The sequence below is a fragment of the Cajanus cajan genome, chromosome 6 (genome assembly GCF_000230855.2).
Source record: "Cajanus cajan strain Asha chromosome 6, NIPB_CcT2T_4, whole genome shotgun sequence".
Lineage (NCBI taxonomy): Eukaryota > Viridiplantae > Streptophyta > Magnoliopsida > Fabales > Fabaceae > Cajanus > Cajanus cajan.
In genome coordinates this window covers 62,434,257-62,455,247 of record NC_138522.1, presented here as the reverse complement: position 1 = coordinate 62,455,247, position 20,991 = coordinate 62,434,257, and the positions used below count along the sequence as shown (strand labels likewise).

The 20,991-nt window shown below is 30.2% G+C and overlaps 1 protein-coding gene across 4 annotated transcripts; it reads left to right on the top strand.

The window, feature by feature from the left end:
- Positions 1-8,616: 8,616 nt before the first annotated feature.
- On the top strand, positions 8,617-17,888 carry LOC109798048 (DENN (AEX-3) domain-containing protein). 4 transcript variants are annotated; one of them, XM_083059281.1, is made up of 20 exons: positions 8,617-8,635; positions 8,764-8,824; positions 9,046-9,689; positions 10,363-10,563; positions 11,250-11,333; positions 12,108-12,167; positions 12,485-12,529; positions 13,111-13,310; positions 13,431-13,937; positions 14,191-14,284; positions 14,382-14,561; positions 14,634-14,723; positions 15,470-15,532; positions 15,689-15,763; positions 15,854-15,904; positions 16,100-16,177; positions 16,402-16,536; positions 16,697-16,804; positions 16,884-16,949; positions 17,298-17,888. In XM_083059281.1, the coding sequence occupies exons 3-20, from the start codon at positions 9,330-9,332 to the stop codon at positions 17,370-17,372; spliced, it is 2,472 nt and encodes an 823-aa protein (XP_082915407.1). In that variant the 5' UTR covers positions 8,617-8,635; positions 8,764-8,824; positions 9,046-9,329; the 3' UTR covers positions 17,373-17,888. The 4 variants fall into 4 exon arrangements, 3 of the variants coding, with proteins under 3 accessions (XP_082915407.1, XP_020213836.1, XP_029126817.1); XM_020358247.3 differs by lacking the exon at positions 8,617-8,635 and having other exon boundaries at positions 8,654-8,824; XM_029270984.2 differs by lacking the exon at positions 8,617-8,635 and having other exon boundaries at positions 8,654-9,689.
- The last annotated feature ends 3,103 nt before the right edge of the window (positions 17,889-20,991 follow it).

Sequence of the window (20,991 nt, the reverse complement as noted above, 5' to 3'; positions counted from 1 at the left end):
GTGCCTGCAACGAAATTCATCCCCATCTTTCTTCATTTTAGTCAATAGTTTGTGGGTTATCATATTTTTTTTTTTCTCAATAATTTCGTAAATTTTATTTTTGTTATAGTTAAAAAGATTTCATTTTAATTCATGTCCATGCTAATTTTGTTTCATTTTAGTCTCTCGTGTGTATTACTATAATGACTAAAAGATCAAATTTATAAAAATATAAAGAAAAAATAAAAATAATATGTATACAAATTAAAATATAATATTTGTATTGTAGAAATTAAAAAGTAAAATTTTATAATGTTATAAGAATAAAAAATAATTATTTTTCAATCATGACTTTATAAATTATTTATATCAATAGATGAAAGAAATATATTTTTTTAAAATCGTTTTCTTTTTTTGTCATCACTCTTTTTGAATACGAATTTTTTACTCAAATAATATTATTTTAAAAAAAATTACTCAAATAGCAATCGTGCAAATTTATTTTCCTAACTAATATCATTTAGTGTTCATGTTCAGAACGGGTCGTTCTCATTTCAGAACAGACCGTTTCAGTTTAAAAAATAAAACATAACGAATGGATCTGAACGGCCGTTCCGAATTCAAAATTAGTACATAAAAAATGAACCAGAACAGACCGTTCTAAATCTAGAATGAGTCGCTGTGGCCTATAAATAATTTTTTTTCGATTTTCACTAATCAAATACCAAAACTCAGAAACTAACATCAAATAATTAAATTTATTGAATATTAACATTATAAATATAACTAAATAAATTTATTAAAATTCAATACAACAATAAAGATAAATGGTAACGGAAACTGATTATGTTGTTCTCTAATATTCATTTTTGTTTTAATCCTGCTAGACTTTGGCCGACCCGCTGGGAAACTGATTATGTTGGCGGAAACTAATTATGTTGTTCACATGACCCGCTAGGAGATTTACAATAAGGCTAAATGAAATGTGGTATGATTGCAACAAGTTCCAGAAAGTTCCAGAAAGTTCATATCCCTTGCTCGCATGACCCGTTGGGAAATTTAGAGTAAGACTAAATATAATGTGGTGTGATTGCGACAAGGTATGATTGCGGCAAGTTTCAGAAAGTTCATATCCTTTGCTCGCATGACCCGTTGGGAAATTTACGGTAACGCTAAATGTAATGTGGTGTGATTGCGGCAAGGTATGATTTTAGCAAGTTCTAGAAAGTTCATATCCCTTGCTCGCATGACCCGTTGGGAAATTTACAATAAAGTTAAATGTAATGTGGTGTGATTGCGGCAAGTTTCAAAAAGTTCATATCCCTTGCTCCATGACCGCTGGGAGATTTACAGTAAGGCTAAATGTAATGTGGTGTGATTGTGGCAAAGTCCAGCAGGATTAAAACAAAGATCAATATTAGAGAACAACATAATCAGTTTCCACCACCATTGATCTTTATTGTTGTATTGAATTTTAATAAATTTATTTAGTTATATTTATAATGTTAATATTCAATAAATTTAATTATTTGATTTTAGTTTCTGAGTTTTGGTATTTGATAAGTGAAAATCGAAAAAAAAATATTTATAGGCCAAAATGGCCCGTTCTGGATTCATAACGGCCCGTTCTGAATTAAGAACGGTCTGTTCTGGTTTTACTTTTTATGTACTAATTTTCAATCCACGACCCGTTTTGATTCATTCTTTATGTGTTATTTTTTAAACTGGAACGGCTCGTTCTGAAATCAGAACAGCCTGTTCTGAACGTGAACAGTTGGAGAAATAAATTTGCACAGTTATTATTTGGGTAAATTTTTTTTAAAATGGTATTATTTGAGTAAAAAACTCTTTTAAATACCCTTTTATTCTTTAAAAAAATGGAAATGAAAAACGATTAAAGATAAAAAGTAATCATGTAAATTATAAATATATGTTAAATTGTGTAGATTTAAATTACGAGACATTAAATGATGATTGAAAATATATGCTAAATCATAGTTTATTATTTAATGTAATTTAAATATGGAATTTGTTACTTGTTTTTATTTTTTGAGTAAGTTGGTGACCTGAGTGAATTTAAAAAAAAAAACTATGTATATTAAGTTACTCCTTCAAAAAAAGAAAAGTAAATGTGTGCTAGCAAATCTTAAAAATATTTATTAATTTGTATTTATTTTATTTTTAGTTGGAGTAAGTTAACAAATTATAAATAGTGTATTTTTTTAAAATTATAATTATTACTCGCTAACTTATTTTTTCTATAAAATAAATGACTGCAAGTTAACAAAAATTCCTTTAAATATATTTACTAATAACTTATATTTTTCATTTTTAAGGTAAATTTTATTTTAAATTTTCATGTTCAAATTAAAATATATACAATTCTTTTTGGTTACTTATGATTTATTTTTTATTAAAATATATTATAATTATGATTTTTAATTATAAAAATAGATGCTTATTATTATTGTTGTTATTGTTGTTGTCGTCATCATCATTGTCGTTATCATTGTTGTTGTTGTCATCGTCATATAAATGAGATTTTTTAATTATAATTAATATATATATATATACACGAGGAGGGATTCGTTTATTTTAATAATAACTCAACCTAAATTTATTTCGTTTAATAACTCGTGTTTTACATTAAATTTTAATAATCCAATTGTTGAATTTAAAAATTTTAAAAATCATTTGATACTTTGTTTAAATAATTCAAATTAATAGATAATCATAAAATAATTTTATACGTTAATTTAAATTAATGAAATGAAGTATCAAATGATCTTAAATATTTTTAAAAATTTTGCAGACTTTATCTATACATTAATAGTTTTAAATTCAACAGTTAGATCGTTAAAATTTGATATAAAATGAGTTATTGAATAGAGTAAGTCTAAATAAACTTATGCCTATATATAAAGTGGCACATCCTCTAAACTACAACATCATCTCTTGTGATGATCTTCAAAAGGTGATATTAGGTGGACTTGATAAACATCTCTATTTTGTCCTTTTAATATGGGTCATCTTCTCCAAACTTTGTAAGAAAAGCTCGTTTAGGCAAGTATTGTCATTCACTACTTTCCATTTTAAGGTCATTTTCTTTAGCACGGTTAGATGCTCAACTTTGTTAAAGACTAAGTTCTAATATCAAACTAAGAAGAAAAAAAAAAGACACTAGAAGGGGAATAAATAGTGTCAATAAAAAATTCAACAAACTCCAAGCGTGTGGTTCAGCGGTAGGGGTTGATCAACGCTTAAGCAAGGTCAGGGGTTGAATCCTGCCTTGTGTATGCAGCCGCGTTAAATCTTGGGGCCAGCTATCCCACCCTTTGAGGTGTCTCCAACGTAGCGAGGAAATTAGTCACCGCTATCGGCTCTGGATACTCCAGGGACGAACTAAAAAAAATAAAAAATTCAACACTTTTTTAATTTGTAAAGTAGTATCAAGATCACAAAAGAGCAAACAAATACTAAAGCAAGAAGAACTCACAATATTTTTATATTAGTTTATCTTAATCACTAAGACTACATCCAATTCTTGATCAACCCAATCAAATTTTACTATTTTCTAAAAAGATACAAATATTAAACCTTGAACCAAATGCCTCTTAAAAGTTCATTTGTCTCTTAAATGTTTATTACATATAACTAAAAATATATATACATATTATGTTCTAATATATAAATTATATATAAAATTTGAATGAATAAATAAATATTTTAAATATATACATTATGTTTTATATTTATGATAAATAATTTATATTATAATAAAATATTTTTATTTATTAATAATATATTTTAAAAATATTAAAATTTAATTCATAAATAATTATGATAAATAAAAATTGAATCAGGTATAAAATTAATAAGGTCTCTAAAAAAATTTTCATTGAATAAAAATTTCTAAAAATAGTTTTGATGGTTACTCATGTTTTATATATAAAGATTAATGTTATTAATTATATCACTGTTATGATTTTTAAATTTTAAAATAACTCTAAATGATCTAATTTGAATCGATGGTTTTTTATTATCTTTATATACAAAATTTGAGTTGCTAGAGTATTCATTTTCTCGCACTAATAAGGGTAAAGAAAATATTTTCCTCTATTACATTTAATTGGGGTTCATTCGCCTTTTTCAAAAATAATAATAATAATTTGTTGAAGAAATATTAGTACTTGTGTTAATTTTTAAGGACATTTATAATTTTGTATTTTTAAAAGATTATTAGTAGTAATTTTAATTTAAAAAGAAAGACTTTTGTATAATAATTTGTAGTTTATTGTTTTTTCTAGACTTGAAGTTGAAGGAAAAATTTATATTATAAATCATTCAATTAAATTTGTTAATTATTATTAAAAATTAAATTTGTTAATTATTATTAAAAATTAAATTTATTAATTTAAATTAATGATAAAAAAAATTTAAATTTTGGTGGTTCAATCTGTCAACCAATCCCTAAGTGAGACAGACCAAAATTTCTAACTATTAGGTTAGGTGGACTAGTCATCCCACCCTATTTTTTGTTGGTTGATGGTGGGTTAAAACAAGTTGGATTAACCTATTTTATTATCCTTACTATTCATATGTTCAGATGATACAACACATGTTAATGACTCAATTAATGAAGAGAGGTTTAAATATCACATCAACCATATTTATTTTTCACATAAATTCATCATTAATGATATAATAAATGAAATAAACAATCGTATTATAAAATAATCAATCAACATTAAATATAAAAAAAATTTGTAATAACCAACATTTATGATATACAAATCATTACTATTTTTCTTTTCTAATTATATAAAAATATTTGTGAATTCATTGACATGTTTGAATGTTATGTATCAATAAAAAATATATTCATATGACACGTGTCAATCACAAAAGATTTGGATATCATGTCTCAGCTATAATTATTTTTAGCAAAAACTTGTTATTAATGATACAATAAATAAAATAAACAATCATTAAAAGCAAATTATTAAATAGTCAAATCCACATTAAATATAATACATTACGTGATTAAAAAAATATTTTTGATTTAAAAATCATTGTTATTTCCTTTTTTCTTATTATAAAATATATTTCTTGAAAGTTGCTTAAATAAATATTTCATATTATAAAAATATTAGTTAACAATAATGTGTGCAACTCATCCTTGTTTCGTTTATGTTTATTAGTATAAAATATATTTCATAATATATTTACATGTATAACCAATAAGAAAATTATAAAAATAAAAATATTAGACATTAAATTGTACAATTTTTTCCTTCTATAATTTTTAAAGTTGGTGCCTCAAATAGTTTAAGACGCAATTGAGACATCAACTTGGTCCTTATCAAGAAGATGAGCTAGAGGTTGTTGATTGAGGTTGAGAACTAAAAAATGATAAAAATCGCACATGTGTTTGCATAAATTTGTTGAATAAATTATTTTTGCCAAACAAATTTCAAGATGAGACACAAAGAAGTGTCTCGAATGAAAATTTACTAAGCAAATTTAGGATACAAACACAAGGAAAATGTCTCAACTGAAAATTCATTAGACGAAATTACTTTTATTGGCAGAATTAATAGTTTGATAGAAGACTTATATATGATGTTTAATTATGATGAATTATGTTATCTTATGTTGTGCATGATGTTGTAAGTTGATTTAAGATGCAAGTTTATTAAGTTGTAAGATGTTTTTATGTTGAGTGATAAATTTTGAAGATGCTTAAATTGTGAGAAGTTATTTTTATAAAGTTGTATGTTCATTAAGTTTAATAGTAGTAAGTTGTTGAAGTTGACTAAGTTGTGGTATATACATGTTATGCATATTTTATCAAGTTGTAAGTTGAAAACTAAAGAAGAATAAGTTGTTTTTACGTTGTAAAGATCTCATTATGTAGATCTAAAGTTGGGATGCTATAAGAAGTCCAATGAAAAAAATTCGTTAGTTAGAAAGTTGTCTTTTAAAGGAAAGTTGTTCCTCAAAAGTTATCTCCTCTAGGTTTTTAAGTTGAAAACAATATAGAAGTTAGGTCAAGTCATACTTGTCATGAATAGCTAAAAAGGCAATGTCAAAAAGGTGTGTGGTACTTAGAGGATAGGCAACAAGCTAATTTTATTAAAAACTATTGGTTAATACATGTCAATGTTGTGAGACTCATTCAAGCCATTTTATTCCTAATGCTAATACTTGACCTTCTTAATTTAAGTGACGAAATCTAACAAATCAAAAGTTGTTTACTTGACTATTATGTCAAACATTGCTCTCACTTGGTTTTACTAAGGATTAGACGTTGTCACTTGGCCCAAAGAAGAAAGTTCAAACATTGTAGGTTTGGTAGAGTTAAGCCACTTAAATTGTTCATTAAATTGTAGGAGATATCCAAAATTTAAAATGCATGAAAATGCCTAAGTTGTCATTTGTTGCATTTAAAGTTGATTTTGAGTTGTTAGCTTGAAAGTTGCACATGATATTAAAGTTAAAGATGTTTCAGTTGCTTCTATTGTCATTTGTTTTTAGTTGTTTTTAAATTGAAGTTGTATTTTAAGTTGTATAATAATTATAAAATTTAAAGTTGTATATGTTGTTCAAAGTTAAAGTTTTTAGCTTTTAAAGCTTTCTTTTATATGTTGATGTCTTTTTATATAAGCTCACCCTTATGTTTTTGTGTAGGATTGAACCAGGTTATCAATACACATCTTCTAAGAAATATTATTTCAAATGAAGGTTTCTTATTAGTTATTTGAAATGGTAGTCTTATGAACTAGGTCTTCAAGACAAGTCTCTTAAGAAGAAATGTTTTACTTGAAGCTTTCTAATCAATTACTTGAAATACTCATTTACTTGTTTGGGATAAACATCGTCATTTTTGCTAAACAACAATCCTTGACATATACAAAATTTCCTTTTAGATTGTTATAAGGATGTCTTCATAAAACTTGTAGATAAATATTTGGACCTTTTTAGCACAAGATATTTGCAAAATATTGCAACAACATCATGTTATTTTGGACAAAAATCAGCGTTTTCATATTGCACACATAATTTATCCATGATAGAAACCTTATTAGCCCATGAAATTTTCATCAAAGTAGTAAAAAAAATTTATCTCTTTCCATAGCCACCAAGCGTGACTCAAAATCATGTCTACAAGACTAGATATGCTTAAAATATTGCATTGTGTTAATGTTGTAACTCAAAATGATGTTTCCATTTTGATTATCATATCTGTTCATAATATAGGCTTTTCCAATGCACGAGTTCTTTATAAAGGTTGTAGATAATTAGTCCAACTTTCCATAGCCACAAAGTTTGTCTTGAGATCATACATACAACTTAAGATATGTGTAAAATACAACAACTATGTTTTGTAGTCAAGATCAACATCATCTACAACTTATTTTGCAGTTTTGCACATTATCTAATGCATATAAGCTTTTGAGTTCTTCATGAAGAATGTATATACTTCTTCAGGCTTTTCATAGCTACCAAGATCTCCTCAAACAAATTCCCAAAACTCAAGATATCACACAAGTGGACTTCATAATCTTGTTAAGATCTTCAATATTTAATGCATAGTTAAGACATCCATTATGAATTATTTTGAGTTCTATATTTTGAAACTTTATTATAATATTTATGTCATATTGATACTATTTTGTTTGGCTTAAACTTGTTCTTTCTTGTCCACCTTCTAATAGTCATTATAAATCAATATTGAATTTACTTTAATTGATGTTTTGAATATATTAAGCAAACTCATTAATAATAAATATACTTAAAAAGCTAATGACTTTTGTTCATAAGATTTGTCATAAACATAAAGGGTTTGATGATCTTATGAAGGGAAAGTGCAATACTATTAGAAATTCTTTATCTTTATCCTTTAACTGAGATGTTACATACTCCTTTATATGAATTATTTGTATAGAACAATTGAAATTATATGTGATTTTAAGATGTTCAAATTTATTTAGATAAAACAAAAAAGCCCGTTTTTGTGTAGTAAATCAACTTGAGGGAAAAAAAAGTTGTTGAAAAATAATCACAAATTTAAAATTTGTAACTTAGTAAAAAAAAATTTTAAAAAGAAAATTTTTACAAATTTAAACTATTCTTTCAAACACATAACTCTTTCTGTAAATAGATTTTTCCCAAAAAAAAAATAACTTAAAAGAGAGACTGTAATCTCTGTCAAACATGTTCCAATTTTTTATTTTTTATTTTTACTTTTGTCAATAGCAAACTTATAATAACAAAAAATATATATATGATTTAAAAAAAATCATTTTATTAATGCAAAGTATTCACATATTATTTTTCATAAGTTAATTGACATGAAATTTTCGCTCTTTATCACGTTTTTTTTTTTTTTTCAATCAGAAGACATTGGGTTAAACTTATATTAAAATATTACTAATAGTTTATTCGGTGTACTTGTTTTTATCTTTTCTTACATTGGAAGGTTTAAAATCATTTATTATCATGCACATGCAGCGGCCATAAAACTTGGTCCGATGAATTGATTCTAAAAGAGGCCCGACAAGTGTGGCAAAACTGGGAAACAAATGGAGCTGTGTCTGATAAAAATTAATGCAAGTTGAGGGCCATATCAGTACTCTCGTATATGTCCTATGTTGTGAGTTTTTTTATTTATTAACATTAACATGACATGACACGAGTAGTTTATTTTTTGTTCAAACTCCAAAGGTTCATCCTCCACTCACTTAACCATCTCCTTCCTTTCTCTTCCATTTCCATATTTAGCAACTCTTCCCTCTCTCTCGCTCTGTTCTGTCACCGAGCCTCAGGAGCCACGAAAACACAGGTACATGTTGTGCCTTTGCCTTGCCAAACCTGCAATATTCCTTTGTTTTGTTTTGTTTTTCCCTTTTGAATTTCCCTGCATTTACTCACTATTGTTTCCGTTACAAGTAATAATATGCGTTGAAGGGTTATTCTTTTTTATTTCTCCCTCTCCGCATTCTTTTCTCATTAATGGCAATCCCATCATTATTGCACCGTTCCCTCTCCTTGTCTTGGAATCAGGTTGGTGCCCATTATTATTGGGGTGGAAAAGTTTGAAACTTTGAAGAAAAAAAAATTAAAGGGTGGAATGCATGCCAATCGCTTGATTTTTTTATTGTTAAATCATATCAAACGTTTATTTGTGAGAGAGGAGGGTCCCTGGGATAAGTTTTGGTGGTAATTTCAATCACCATGTGGTAGAATCATCAAATTTAGGGGAATGGTCCGAAAGGGTGGTGGAGCAATGGAGTAGAGGACACAATTGAATGGTGAAGTGAAACATTGAGAGCATGAGCTAGGTGGCTATGAATATGGACTCAAAAGAAGAGGCTGAGCCTCAAGAGGAGAGGCCCTCATCGCCAATGCGGGTCCTGCAGCAGTTATCTGAGGGGGCATTCAGAGTTGCTGGGGAAGCATTTCACAATATGTACACAGGTGGTGGGTCAGGCATGTCACCCATGGGGCCAGGTTCACATAGACGTAGTCAAAGTGAACTTGTCACTAGAGGATATCAGCGTACTCAGAGCCTTCAGAAATTGAAATCTCATGTGAACAAGGCTTGGCGCTGGGGTGGCAAAACGCGTGAAGAATGTTTGTCGAGTTTCAATCCTGAGGTCATGGCGAACCAGAAACGTCAGTGGTATCAGCTTCATCCTAAAACTCTGGTATTCATTTTTTAGAATCCCTTCATGTACTATATTTATTTTTGAGGAAAATATTCCTTGCTTGATTGATCTGCAAACAGTTATGGAATTTAATTCACTTACCTTCTATAATGTACAGTACAGAGTAGAGTACTATCAATGATGATAAATTTCAATAGCTCATGCTACTTCATGTTCCACCTTAGAGTAGAAGATCATTTTCCTCTCTCAATTACTTGTTCTTTATTGTTTTATCAACAAAATCTGCTAGGAAACATTTTTGTCCTCTAGGAAATTTAACTATTCTTTGAATTAATTCTCTTGCCTGTTTTCAAAATTATAGTTTTTTATGCAAGCAATATTTTTAATGTCAAACATACATCACCAAAGGGAATTGATAGCAGCTGTCTCTGTATTAAAGTCTAGCCCTATCAAAAAGAACTTAGAGCATAAGTGTTGAGGCTTTTTGATTTTTCTTATATTTGTATAGTTAACCATGCCATACTGGTATATGCATAGCGAGTATACTGTTAATACTAAGTTATTTTGAAGGTTCTTCAAGTAGGCTTGGAACATTAACTATGGTGCATTATTGCACTAACTTTTAGGAGGTGACTTTAAGCACCATACAAATATTTGTAAGAAATGTATGCTTATCATTTTGTTAAAGTAAGTCACTTGAATATTACTGTAGGAGTGTGTAAATTATAAGGAGCCAACATCGCTCTTTGAACATTTTGTGATTGTGGGGCTGCATCCAGATGCTAATTTGGAAGCCGTGGAGCATTCATTTGCAGGAAGGAAGAAGTGGGAAAAAGAGAAGGAAAAACTTGAATTTCTAGATTACAAAGTGCTAGAGCAACAAAGGTCACCAGAACCAATTTTGGAACCTCAGGTTTGTTAGATATCACTATTTTTTAAAACATACATTTGATACAAAAATAACTATAGCGTTATCCCACTAGATGGGATCGAATACATGGGTCACATGATGCCACAAAACCAAATTTTCTTGAATATTATTTTCCATGAGATCCCTTTCAATGAGTACATTTGATTGTAAAGGAAATTTTATTAGAGGGAAAGAAAGAAAGCACAATTAAGGGAGGGTAAGATCTCCTCCAAAACAGAGGAAATAGAAGTGGAAATATAGAATGAAAGAGATGTGACTGACTGTCCAGTCTCTGCATGTTAGAAACAGAAAATTTTAATTTTAATTTGATTGTTATTCACTATTGATAAACTTTTAAGGTTAAATTTTCAAGCTTTGTAAATATATTTAGTGTTATAGGCTGATGGGCGTTGCGCATATCTGGTGTCTGGTTCTCCTATGAATATAAAAGATGAATTTCAAAACATATATGAAATATTCCTACGAATCAAAAAAGATTTATGAAATATGTTTAGGAATATTCAATATTATATGCTGCTACCATACAAATAATCTCTGCTTACAAAAAAATGATAGTAAAGTTTCCTAGCAATCAAATTGTAACTGTTTCCTTATTTGTATTTACAATTTAGTCTATTGCTATGGAACAATAGGTTCTTTGTAGCTGATGCCTTTTTGCAAACATGCAGTTACTATTCAAATATCCTCCTGCTAAGAAGCTAACAATGCGTATGACGGATTTATCTTCCTTTTGCTTTCCTGAAGGTGTTAAGGTCTGTTTGATGTTATTTTACCTACTTAGAGCTGTCAAATTGTTTTTCTTTGTTAAATGCCACCTTACAAATTGTTTGCCATAGCTTACCTTTGTTTGTATTTGGAGCTACTGAATTGGTCCTACCATCATTGCATGTTGCTCCTGTCCTATCCTTCATATGTAAATGACAAAACTGTTTGATTTCTTGGTGAATAAATTGTTTGATTTATCTTGGAGTTAGAAAGTTCTGTTACCTTTTTTTTATCATTATTACATTGCAGTATATGGAAGTGTGAACATAATTTATATCGCTCTGGTATCTGACATAGTAAAAACAACTTCAACAATAGTTGCCTATTCAATATTATGATGATATGGCAAGAGAGAGACAAGAAATTTTAAGATGTAGTTGCTTTCACAGGCAACATACTTACCAAGTTCAAAATTGAAAAGTGGGGTCAGCAGGAGAGAGAAACTAAGGAACAATATCTACAATAAAGTTGCTCTCTAAGTCTATGGAATCTAGAGAATCCTTACTATACTTGCATTTTTTTTTTTTTACTGAAGTGACTTGCATTCATAGGTTTAGCTTATTAGGATTAACTGATATTCTTTCCAAATTTATATGATTTCATAATTGTAAATAATCAATTTTCCATCTTTTATTTTTGTGGTAGAATCTGGCATTTTGTTACTAAGATAAAAGTAACAATTTTGATAAACAGTAGGTCTAATTAAGTTATAAAATCTGCTTTCCTGCAAACTGTTTCATTTGTTAAGTGTTGATTTGCAGGCAAGGTTGTTGGAGAGGACTCCATCTCTAAGTGAACTGAATGAACTTGTCTATGGACAGGTATGCCATATCAAACTCGGAGTTGTTTTTTCATGAAAATAGATGGTTCTTTTGACAAGCTAGTTAGAATAATTTATCATCTAGTGTTTTAGATAATTAATTCATACTATATAAGTATAACTTAATACTCGGTCTAAGTACTAAGGCATGCATATGAAGAGAAATATTGAGTAGCTCTATATTTCATGATCTTTCATTTTTGTTGCAAAGAAGCATTGACTCAACCAATATTTTTTATTGTATACTTAACCTTCTATCAAGCACTTGCCACCTTTGCAACCAAAGATAATTTTTTTTCTTGCTTCTATTCTCTACAGGAGCATTTAGGCAAAGATGATCATTCATTCGTCTTCACAGTCAAGGTAATTTTTGTATTGATATCATCTTTGAACCTTATTCTGTTAGCCTGATATGGTTGGTGATTGTTCTATTGAACTCTTTTTTGACTTACCTGTACCCTGGTTCACCTATGCTTGGTCAAACTATGCAAGATTCTGTGTCTGTGTACAGTTTGTGCATATTTTTATTTTGAATTTATTTTTTGAAAATTGTAGAGTGAGCCAGGGAGGAGGGGGTAAGTTATCTTGCAGTATATATTTTTTCTAAGCTACTTAGTAAGTTAGTATTTTTCTATGAGATAAAACTTCAGAAGTATGTGTGTCTAACAATTGTCTCAACAATTCAGTACATTTAAGATGTTAAAGAGCATCCTAATGTTATAGCTCAAGTTGCAAGTGAGAAAAGGAGAACAAAAAATAAACTCGTAATTTGTATCATGGTTCCTTATGGACAAACAGATAGGGCCTAAAAGCATGGATCTCACATAAACTTACTGCTACCTTGCTACAATATATATGAGCATAGGGACATTCAATGTGTGTGTGTGTTTGCTTACAGTAATGATTGCTGAAACACTTTATGTGTACCTTGGTGTCATGATCAGGCAACAGACAATACAACACTTTATGGAGTTTGCTTACATGTGCCTGAAATTGTTCAGAGGCCCCCTGGTATCTTAGGCATACCATCTTCTTTTTCTCACCCCTCTGGAGGATGCAGCCGTTTTCTGGTTTCTGCGCCTCGCTGTTACTGTCTTCTGACTAGAGTTCCTTTCTTTGAGTTACATTTTGAGATGTTAAACAGGTTAGCATAATTTCTGGCTTATTGGCATGTACTGACTTACTTTTCATGGAAAAGACATGCTTAGTATCCTTTGGTTTTCCCTAGATCCAGTAGAATTTATTATGCCTTACTTGGATGCAGTCTCATTGCACAGGAGCGTCTGAATCGGATAACTCAGTTTATAAACGAGATGACTCTCACTAGCTGCATTCCATCAACAGCCAAACTAGATGATCAAAGGAGTTCAAATGCTTACTCCCCAGATAGGGAGTCATTTAGTGACTGGATGAATTGTGCCATACCTGTTGATGGTGCAGCTGTGATTTCTGCTGCTGCTGCTGGGATTATATCTGATGATGAAATGCTGCAGTTATCACCTAAAATATGGGATTCTCGCTGTCAATCTCCTGTAAGTGTGACTGCCAGTGATACATCAGATTATTTTCAATATAGGGACATAGACAAGGATGGCAGGAAGAATCTGCAAGATCAAGACAATTGTGCTTTTGAGACACTAGAAACTCATGATTCTATGGAAAGAATGCATGGAAATTGCGAAAATGATCAAGTTTCTCCAAAAGTTGGAACACCCTTATCTGCTCGGAGTAATGTCTTGGACCATCTTGGAAGTTCTGAATCACTTTTCAGGTAATAAATTTATAATTATAGTATTCATTTCAATTTTACTTTTTAATAGATCACATTTTTTTCCTTTTAACTTATTGTGCTATGTTTCTGGCAATAATTTGCCTCCTCATCTGAAAATCCTTATGGTGAGTAACTTTTTTGTATTTGATGTAGTTCACTCACCTGTCTGCTGTGTGTGTGTGTGTGTTTTTTTTAATGACGTTTAAAGTTTAATCCCAAATCAATTTCATTACCATATTGTTTTCATTGGCAGTCCAGTTAGAAGCATGGCATCAGAAGATGAGGACTATGTTTTCGCAAACAGTGAAAGAGATTATGGGAACAAGTTGTTAATGGAACAGGCTACGGTAAGTCTAAATGATTTTCCATTTATTTAGCATTGGTTAAACTGACGTGATGCTTGATTATTTTACATGCTTTCTCTTTTGTGAATGGCTTTGATAGGAGAATCAGAATGATTTGCTACAGATAGTGTGTAGATACCATGACCAACCTATTCCACCTAGAGGAAGTGAATTTGTTTTCCACCCTCTTGAACATCTGCAACCTATTCAGTATATACGACATTCAGCTTCTTCTCTTGGCTTAAACGATGATTGTTCAAATTGTTCTGAAACAGCTCAGGTAATTCTTAAGTGATTATTAACGCAATACTTATCCAAAAATATTACTCCTTACAACTATACTTGGTAAAAGGTCAATGCAAAGCTGGCAGCTGCTGAGGAGGCCCTATCATTATCAGTATGGACAATGGCAACTACATGTCGAGTCCTGTCCCTTGATAGTGTAAGCACATATTCCAGTTGGCATTCAACAATGTTAATGTTTGTCTGAACTCAAAAGTTCTTTATAGAAACTATTCTTAGAAACCATTTTCTGCAAACAGAAAATCTTCTAAAACTATTATTTTTCCTCTAATTTCTACTTTTTCTGATGTTTTATGCAGAAAAATATTTTCACATTGATTTTGCTTCTCTCTCATGTTTCCTTTTCCCATTGCTTTATTCTAGTTCTTATACTGGATAACATTATTTTATTGAATTATTGCTTGCACCATCAGTTCCTAAATTACTATTTATAGGTGTACTTTGGTTCAACCCAAACCCAAACCCAACCAAACAAGTATTTTATATCCTCTAACTAAAATGAACCCAAATATATCTTGTGAAAAGGTAAAGAAAAGAAAGAAGAATGTATCATGTGTATATCCATGAACATTTCCATTCCTTATTTATTTATTTCACATAAATAAGCAGATTCCTTGTTATTCTATATTATGTGTTATTCCACAATCAGAAAAGGAATGGTGCTGAAAATTAATCCTTACCACTAGCAGAAACAATTTAGTTTGTCAAAGAATATGCTTTACTTTGCTTTCTTTGCATCATGTAGGCTGTTCCCCATGGCCCCTGCCTCACCATTTTCGTATTGAAGATTTTGACTCATTCCATTTACTATATCAAATGCAAATATCCTGCCACTTTCTTCATTGACTAAATATTTTATTTTTTATCCATAATGTTTACTGGCAGGTGCTGACATTAATTACAGGAGTGTTGCTGGAAAAACAGGTGGTAATAGTATGCCCAAATCTGGTAAGTCTTTAAAACAATCATAATAATTGATGGTCTTTGATTTTCATTACAATGTTGTATGCTTTAATACATAGTTGTTGCTGTTGATTAATTTTGATTGATGCAGTGAGGAACTGTAACCTGCCTTTCATTTTGGCTATTTTTGACACAATGCAGGGTGTTCTATCTTCCACAGTTCTTTCTCTTATTCCCATGATTCGTCCATTTCAGTGGCAGAGTTTATTGCTCCCGGTGAGTCAGTGGATTCTACAAGCCCTGGTTTTAGATTTTCCTCACGGCATTGTCACGTATGTCTAACAATATTTTAGCCTTGCTTTTCAGGTTTTACCGGGTAGAATGATTGATTTTCTTGATGCCCCAGTTCCATATATTGTGAGTTTCATTTTCATTGATGTTTATAAAATATGTCGCTCCATATTATCTTGTTTTGTTGACTACTACTTCAAACTGAATTTTTCCCACGATGGTTCTGTTATGTGAGAATTTAGCTCTTCTTTTCCTGAGTATATATTTTTTAGTTTTAAAGGATCGTCTCATTGTTTATCCAATTTTCTGTTGTTCTTGCAGGTTGGCATACAACATAAACCAGATGACATGAATATGAAAACTACTAATCTTGTTCTTGTTAATGTACAGAAGGATCAGGTTTGTAATTATGTTTTAAAGACGATCACATGATATTCCACTAGAAATGTGGGGAGTCTGTTGGAAACTTTTTGCACTGCCATATCTTTGTCTATTTCCAAATTTTGGTCTTGTAAATATATTTTTAGACCCCATTGTTGGTTTTTAAACAAAGGATAGCATTTGATGTACCATGCAGAATTTTTTGCTCATGTTCCTCTTCCGTTATTTTTTCTTCGGTGTAGGTTACAATGTGTCACTTACCGAAACTTCCACAGCATAAAGTGCTTGTCTCTCAGTTGACTCCAATTCATGCTAAACTTTCAAAGGAAAGATCAATTGCTACAAAGCATCCTGTACATAGGTGCAACGAAGTCCAGGTTTTTTTAGTTCACATACTGAAAGATCTCTCTCTCTCTCTCTCTCTCTCTCTATTTTAGAAAAATAAGTATTTATCTATGGCTGCTTCACAAACCAGCAGTTTTCAGCTTCTAATGCTTCTTCCATTAGTGGCAGCTGCTGATTTTTACTTGTTTACAGGCTGAAGCTGCAACCAAGTTTTTGAATATAATATGGCACTATTTGGAGTCACTTTGTTCGGATCTGAAATCTCACACGATAACTAGTGTACAAGGAAATAACGACAGGGTAAGATGACTAGTTCTTATGATATTTATTCTTGGAAATCATTTACTTTTTCCTACCTCATCATGGATTAATTTTTCAGGTTTCTTTACTTCTTAAAGATAGCTTCATTGATTCCTTTCCTGCTAGGGACCAGCCATTCGTTAAGGTAACTACAACCTTTTATTCTTTGAAAGAAAGATCATAGGAAATTTTCATTCTTCATAAGCATTGAAATAAGGACAAAACTTAAATACAGTTTTTTTTATATACAATTGGTATTGTTTTTCAATCAAAATTGAAATTTTACCTTGGTAATATTCGTAAATGTATATTACTGGAATTTGCATTAAAAGTAAATGTATATTCATGTGGTAAAATTTCAATTCTAATTAGAGAACAACATAATCGTACCTAAGTTTTTTCTTTCAAATAATTGTTACATATAATTGTGTAGGTCCTAGTGAGACTGATAAGCTCTATACTGATAATTGATTTTGAATCCTTGGCTTTGCAGCTATTTGTAGATACACAGCTCTTCACGGTTTTATCAGACTCTCGTTTGTCAAGCTTTGAGAATGGCGAGTCATAGCCCCATGTCACATTAGTGCAATACATCTGTTAGACATGTTTGTTCAGTGAGGAAGATATAGTTCTTGATTTCATTGAGGAACACCTCCAGTCTATATCCGAGAATCCAAGGTTTGGAATGACACAGTAAGTTGATATGTGGGTTAAAAATTTTGTATAATGTTGATAGTAATAGACTGAAAATGCCATGTACTAAACCACTGGTGCTAACCCTGAAGGAAGAAATCACTGTCCCTATTTTTTATTGAGGGATATGTTCTTGTGGGGTTCAGCTGCTCTTGTTTTGTAATCGAGTAATTGTGAGTACATACAAACTATTTCCCCTGTCCCTGTAGCATACATGTCATTTTTTTTTTCTAGATAATGCAGTGCCACATAGGGTCTGTTTGGATGAACTTTTATAGTAGAGCTTATAGGAGAAGAGCTTATCTAGAAGCTCTATTGTGAAAAGCTCCATGTAGATAAGTTTATTTTGTGTTTGGATGATTTATATTTAAGTGCTTATTCAAAATAACAAGTGGTGTTTGGATAAAATTATAAAAGCACTTCTCTATAATTTAAATTACCAAAAAGGTCATCAAAATTAAATAATTTTAAATACTATTAAAAATGATTTTTTATCTATTGTTAATAAAAAATATTTATCTTATAAAAAAAATATTTTCCTTTCTACATTAATAATTTGCGTATTATTTCTGCAACAATATAATCTTTCACATTTATTAATAATTTTATTATTTCTGCAATTATAATTTATAACAAAATATAAAATATCATTAACTTCATAATAATATCATTAATTATTAATATAATCAATATTAAATATGTAGGAACACATAAAATATAATTGCCATTCAATATAAAACTTTTCAAGTGTATCTAACTCATGGATATATAACAATATCTTCTAATAAAAAGAAAAGGTATTCAAAACATAAGAAATTAAATATGTGATAGTACTAGGGCTAGCTCCATTTTCCTCCTCGTCATCACTACCTTCATATTTTGTGTTTTCATCACGTAAATCAATTTCTTGATTACTCTTATCATTTCTTTTAATAAAATTATGTAAAGCCATGCAAGCAACAATGACTTGGCTTTGTGTCTTCAAAGAAAAATGAGTCATATTACCCAATATCTTCCATCTCACCTTACATAATCCAAATGTGCACTCAATTGTACTTTGAAGATTAGAATGGTAATAATTAAAAACTTTAACTCTTCCACACTAGGCCAATTTCTAAATTGTGGAAGATGATACCTATTTTTCTTGTATGATCTTATAAAACCTGTAAAATTAGGGTAGCTAGCATCAACAAGATAGTAGTTACCTAATAAAATAAAATAATATCATATGTTAACACACAAGTTTATAAATGATATATATTTGTTATGTAAATGATAAGTACCTTGAGGAGTAAAAACTCTATCCCTTCAAACTATTTTTGCTTGTGGAGCTTGTTTTGGCACTTAAATTCCAAGACAGAGAGTGCTAACCAGAAAGTTCATAAGGAGACCAAACTCTTTGGAGTGTGTGGCATTGACCAAGTTCATAGGGCAAAGATCTAAACTAAAAGTTCTTCAACAGGATCAAAATTTTCAGCCTATTTCCAAGACTTAGATATTTTGGTACCAAATTAGTTAGCTTATTTGTTGACAATTCAAGCTCAACCAACCTCCCATTCTGGCCAAGACTTGAAGGAAGCATTCCAGTGAAGTTGTTCTACCAAAGCTTGAGAGTCTCCAACTTAGGTAGCTCAACAATGAAGTGAGGAATTTTCACCATGCAACTTGTTAATAAACAAGTTCAAGAGGGTAAGCTCATGTAAAGATGAAAAATCATAAAGGATGTCTTCGGTGAGCATGTTGAATGACATATCAAGAGCTTTCAAGCTAGTCAAATTTCCTAATTGAGGAAGGATTGAGCCACTTAGCTTATTGGTTTGCAAGAAGTGAGTGCCTAACATGATGAGGTTTCCCAACTCAACATGTTGAATTGGCAACTCAAGTCAACTCAAGTTTCCACCAAACATGCATGTTGAGGAATCTCAGCCTTAGTAGCTTGTGAATATCACGTAGAAACTCCCCAAAGAAGTCATTTCCTTGGAGTGAGACACTCTCAAGGGTCAAGAGTCCTGTGATGGGAGGTGAAAGTGACCCTGAAGTATTCAAATTGGATGTCAAGTGACACCACATACATGTTGCCATGACCACACTAAATGGCATACCAAGTGCAAAGGAACAAGTAGTCTGACATGTCCCAACTTCTTAGAGAATAGTTGGCAACTCCAAAACCTTGTTTCATGGTAACTTTATAAGAGGGTCCAACATGATAATTGATTCAAAATTGGAAATTTTCTTAATGCAGCTCTAGTGACTTGATTAAACCATCCATAGTGACGATCATGGTCTAGAATGAGACTTTATAACAATTATATGATTTCTCTTAATTTGTTCTTTTAGTTTTATTATAAACCAAATTTAGAGGGTCTATAATAATTTCAATTAATTTGGATTCTATAAACTACATCCAAAATTGGCTCTAGTAAACATTTATGACTCAGATCGTTACAATCATGCTCAACTCACTAACCACCATTTAACATGAAAAAATTTTGTTTCACAAAATAGAGAGAAGAAAATTAACACAAAGCATTCACAAAAGATAGAAAATTGACAATTTAAATAAAATATTGAGATTTAAAGATGAAATTTAGCATAAACTAACCTTTGATGCTAACAAATTGAAGAAGAAGGATGAAAGAAAATATAAATGCACACTAAGAAAAGAGGAACACGATTAGGAAAGTGAAAATAGAGTCATCAAAGAAAGTTAGAACTCATGAGCCAACCTGACCCACCACGAGTTTGAACTAAGTTGGACCAAAAAAATTAGTCCATTTCAATTATAAGGAAATCTTGGTCTGACCTACTTATAACTCGACTCATCACAAGCCAACCCGTGACTTACAAGTTGGCTCACAGGTTGATCCACCTAGTGTACTTTTTTATTTGTTTTATTTTTATTTTTTAAGTTTTCAAATGTTAATTTATGTGATTATACATTTATATCATTAACTAATTTTGTACATACTAGTAAATTATGATAATTAGTACCAATTTGATATTATTTGTCAATATTTAAAAAAAAACAACTTTAATATGATTTGATATTATAAGTTGTATAAGTTGGTTAGGGTTCATGTCTACTTTTTTTTCTTCATTTTTTTGTCTTATTATTAACATAGTTGTAATTCTAAAATATAATATTATAATATTTATTTTTTATAAAATTTAATAATTTTTTGTATTTTTAAGTTAAATGAGTCAACTTATTTAACTCACCAACTCATAATGAATTGGATCAAATTGGTTTTTTTTAAGTTCACTAAAAAATGAGTCAAGTTGGATTGATCCACCTGTTGTTCAACCTATGGTGGGTTGAATTGGGTTATCCATTTTAATAGCCGTAACTCCGAGTAAAAGTAAGGGTTTTATTGTATGAAAATGTGTGGGACACGATTTTAATTTTTAATCTTTCAAGAGGGTAATTTTGTTTGGTAAAAAAAATTGTATAGCTTCTCAAAAAGTTAAAAATATGAGAAGTTGGAAATTTGAGC